The following is a 4,045-nucleotide window of genomic DNA, read 5'->3' as shown; positions in this document are numbered from 1 at the left end:
AATTAGAATAAAATGTGATGGGTGAGAAAAGAGCCTTTTAGCCACTCCCCAACGTCCCTGGCCTAGTGTTTTGCAAGGTCAGCCTCGAGGGTGAACTGAACTGAACGCTGAGGAGGCAGCCGAGCAGGTGAGAGTCAGGAGAGGACAGCGAGGGCAGAGGGGAGCGCAGGGCGGTGGGTCTGACGTTGCGAAAGGATTACGGGACAGGTTATGTACCCAAGAGCGGGCGTGTCCCTGGCATACCCATGAAAGGAGGGCCCTACCTCCGTGTTGCAACTCTCCCACTGAGGGTGAAGGGGCAGTTGGGGAAGTTTTATGACCTCAAGGACAGTCCTCTCCCGTGGAGGAGGTTTCAGTCCAATGACTGACACCAAAACGCATGTGTGTGTCTAAGGAAATCCTGGGGAGAAGGAAGTGGTACCCTAAATTCATGAAGCTGGACAGGAGGGCTTCTAGGTGGGTTCTTGTTTTTTGTGTTTTTTTTTAAATTACTTCATTTGGGGACCAGCAGATGGCATAATGGCTACGTCGCTGGACTCTCATGTAGTCAACCGCAGTTCGAGTACCAGACACGTGCTCTCCAGAGAGAGAGAAGGAACGTGAGAACTCCCCCCCTCTTCCCCTCTGCCCCTTGGTGAACGTTTATCTTGCTATCCCTTCTCCATCTCTCTCTTTCCTTTCGGATTTTGGGCACACATGTGCATATGCCCAGAGCGTTTTTCAAGCCAAGTCTGGGACTTGAACTGTGTGGTTGGCCCTGTGAGATCCACCGCCTTGACCACCACGCCATGGAGCTGGCCCATCTCACGCTGTCTGTTCTGGTGCCCCAGTGGGTCCATACTTTGGACTCAAGGTGATATCAAAATCTTAACCACTGGGAACCAGCAGTTAGCGTAATGGCTATGTCGCTGGACTCCCACGTAGTCGACCGTGGTTCGTGTCCCGGACCCGGTGGCTTAAAACTCACACCGGGCGCGTGTGCGTGCGTGCCCAAGATCCCGAGAGGAGAATGGAGGAGAAGGGATTGCGGCGTGACCATCCCCCCTGGGGGGGATTTCTCGCTTTCTGTCTCTATGTCTCTCTCTGTCTGGCGAGCGCACGCGCCCTACAGTGAAAATCTCTCAAAAAAAAAAAAAAAAGAAAAAGAAAAAGAACAAAATCTTAACCACTGAGGACTAATCTCACTTTGGGGTCACGACACCTTGTCTTACATTCACAAATATCCTTGGTGGGGGGCTGGTAAGTGGCGTGGTGGTTAAGGCGCTGGACTCCCACGTGGCTGACCACAGTTCAAGTCCCAGACTTGGAGGCTTGCTTTCTCACTTTCCCTCTCTCTCTCTCTGGTCAATTTAAATCATAATGATGAGGAAGAGGAGGATGAACGAAATTAAATAAAATAATTCTTAAGAAAAAAGAAAGAAAGAAAGAGAGTTCCTAGATTGGGCCTGTGGAGTTTCCTGGGAACTGGACTGTCACTCGGTGCTAGGGGTACAATTCTAGTTCAGAATTCAGTCGGCAGGAAATAGACAAAGGAAACTTGTCAGTTTCTGATTTCAACACTGAGGAGTCTCCCCCTTTTCTTCTCCGCAGAGTACAAATGTGAAAGAAACGAGTTCCAGTGCCGAGACGGGAAGTGCATCTCTTACAAGTGGGTTTGCGATGGCCTCCCCGAGTGCCAGGACGGCTCCGATGAGTCTCAGGAGACCTGCAGTGAGTCGCCTCTGGACATGACAAACCTCCCAACCCTCTCCCCCTTTTTAAAAATGTATTATCATTATCTTTCTTTTTTTTTTTTTTTTAAGATTTATTCATTCATTCATTCATTCATTTTAATTTGACCAGAGAGAGACATAGAGAGAGAGAGAGGAAAGTGAGAAAGCAAGCCACCATGTCCAGGACTCGAACCATGGTTGGCCATGTAGGAGTGTCCAGTACCTTAACTACCATGCCACCTGCTGGTCCCTATTATCATTATCTTCCTATTTAAAATTTTTTTTTTTGTTAATTTTATTTATTCATTCATTTTTTTTTAATTTGACAGAGAGTGAGAGAGAAAGAAAGGGGGGAAGTGAGAAAGCAAGCCACCAGGTCCAGGACTCGAACCGTTGCCAGCCATGTGGGAGTGTCCAGCGCTTTAACCACCACGCCACCTGCTGGCCCCCGATTCTTCAATTTTGACCGGAAAGAGACAGACAGAGAGAAAGGGAGAATGGGAAAGTAAGCCACTAGGTTTGGGACTTGAACCGTGGTTGGCCCTATGGGAGTCCAGCGCCTCAACCACCATGCCATCGGCTGGGCCCCCAACCCCTTTTTCTTTGTGTTAAGGGGCAGGTGTTGTGTGCTCACCAGAGACAAAGAGAGGGAGAGGGAGAAATTGCCCCCAGTGGGGTGTGGTCACACCACAGTTCCTTCCCCATTTCTCCATCCTGTTAGGATTTGGAGTGCTTTTCAAGCCACTAGGGCTGGGATTCAAACTGGTCTCCCGTGTGGGATCTGAGTCCTTGAACCACCAGGCTGTAGAGACAATCCCCCAAATTTTTAAATTTTTTAATTTTATTTTATTTTATTTTTTTTACTTTCAGGTGTTTCCATAGGATGTGTGTACTCACTCACTGGAGAGACAGAGACAGGGAGAGAAAGCAAGAAATCCCCTCCCGGGGGGATGATCACACCGCAGTCCCTTCTCCTCCATTCTCTTGGGATTTTGGCCATGCGTGCAAACACATCTGGCATGTTTTTCTTTTTTTCCTTTTCTTTTTTAGAGAGATTTTTACTGTAGGGCACATGCGCTTGCCAAAGAGAGTCAGAGAGACAGAAAGTGAGAAATCACCCCCCGGAGGGTGATGGCCATGCCACGACTTCTCGTCTGTTCTTCTCTCGAGATCTTAGACGCGCACGCACATCGGAGTGTTTTAAGCCACCAGGTCTGGGACTCAAACCGTGGTCGACTATGTGGGGGTCCAGCGATATAACCATTATGCCATCTGCTGGCCTCTCTGACATGTTTTTCAAGCCACCAGGTCCAGGACTCGAACCACACAGTTGGCCTTGTGAGATCCAGCTGCCTTAACCTCCATACCACCAGCTGGCCCTAAATATCCAATTTTCTTTTTTAATAATTTATTTATTTAATTAATTCCTTTTTTTTCTTTTTTTCTAATTTGACCAGAGAGAGAGAGAGGGAAAGCATGAAAGCAAGTCTCCAGGTCTGGAACTCCAACCACTGCCGGCCATGTGGGAATCCAGCAGCTGGCCCCCCTAAATGTCCTATTTTTTAACAAGCTCCTTTAAATGCCCTTGGTTTTGACCCATGAAAGTGGAACTGGCTCTCTCTTCCCAGAAAGGTCTGGGGACTTCTCTTTGCAGAGATGGGACTGATGGGGGGCCGGTTTCCGTTCCGTTAGGGTTCACACCTGTTTCCCCTCCAGGGTCTGTCACCTGCAAAGCGGGAGACTTCAGCTGTGGGGGCCGTGTCAACCGCTGCATTCCGCAGTCCTGGAGATGCGACAGCCAAGTGGACTGTGAGAACGGCTCCGACGAGCAAGGCTGTGGTAAGTGTGGCTTGGTAGCTGGCACACCTGGGCCACGCCACGTGGTTAGGCCCCCGCCTGCACCAATGGGGCTGCGGGAGCTCTGGGGAGTGGCTGGACTTTGCTCACCAAGCAGCCCTGCCCGAGCGATGTATTAACTGCCCCTCGCTGGGCATCTTCTGCGGGCTTGGATCAAGCCCTCTCTGGCCTCTCAAATCCCACTTAAAAATTTTTATTGTTGGGGAAAAAAAAAAAATTCATTATTGGGACCAGCAGATGGCATACTGGTTACATCGCTGGCCTCCTACATAGTCTACAGTGGTTAGAGTCCCAGACCTGGAGGTTTCAAACTCACACTGGGCACGTGTGCGTGCATGCCCAAAATCCTGAGAGGACACTGGAAGAGAAGGGATCACAGTATGGCCATCCCCCTCTGGGGAGTGATTTCTCGCTTTTTGTCTGTTTCTGGTGAGTGCATGTACCCTGTAAATAAAAAAAAAATCATTATTGGGTTC

The 4,045-nt window shown here is 49.4% G+C and overlaps 1 protein-coding gene across 1 annotated transcript in view; it reads left to right on the top strand.

The window, feature by feature from the left end:
* Nucleotides 1-4,045, top strand: part of LDLR (low density lipoprotein receptor) — a 39,850-nt gene that overhangs the window by 7,760 nt on the left and 28,045 nt on the right. Inside the window, 2 exon segments of the mRNA XM_006161521.3 lie at nucleotides 1,591-1,710; nucleotides 3,429-3,551. Coding sequence (XP_006161583.2) covers nucleotides 1,591-1,710; nucleotides 3,429-3,551 — 243 coding nt within the window.

This window comes from Tupaia chinensis, unplaced genomic scaffold, assembly GCF_000334495.1.
Source record: "Tupaia chinensis unplaced genomic scaffold, TupChi_1.0 Scaffold138665_1, whole genome shotgun sequence".
Classification (NCBI taxonomy): domain Eukaryota; kingdom Metazoa; phylum Chordata; class Mammalia; order Scandentia; family Tupaiidae; genus Tupaia; species Tupaia belangeri.
Note: the sequence above shows the minus strand (reverse complement) of the source record. Positions and strands in the feature narration are given on the sequence as shown.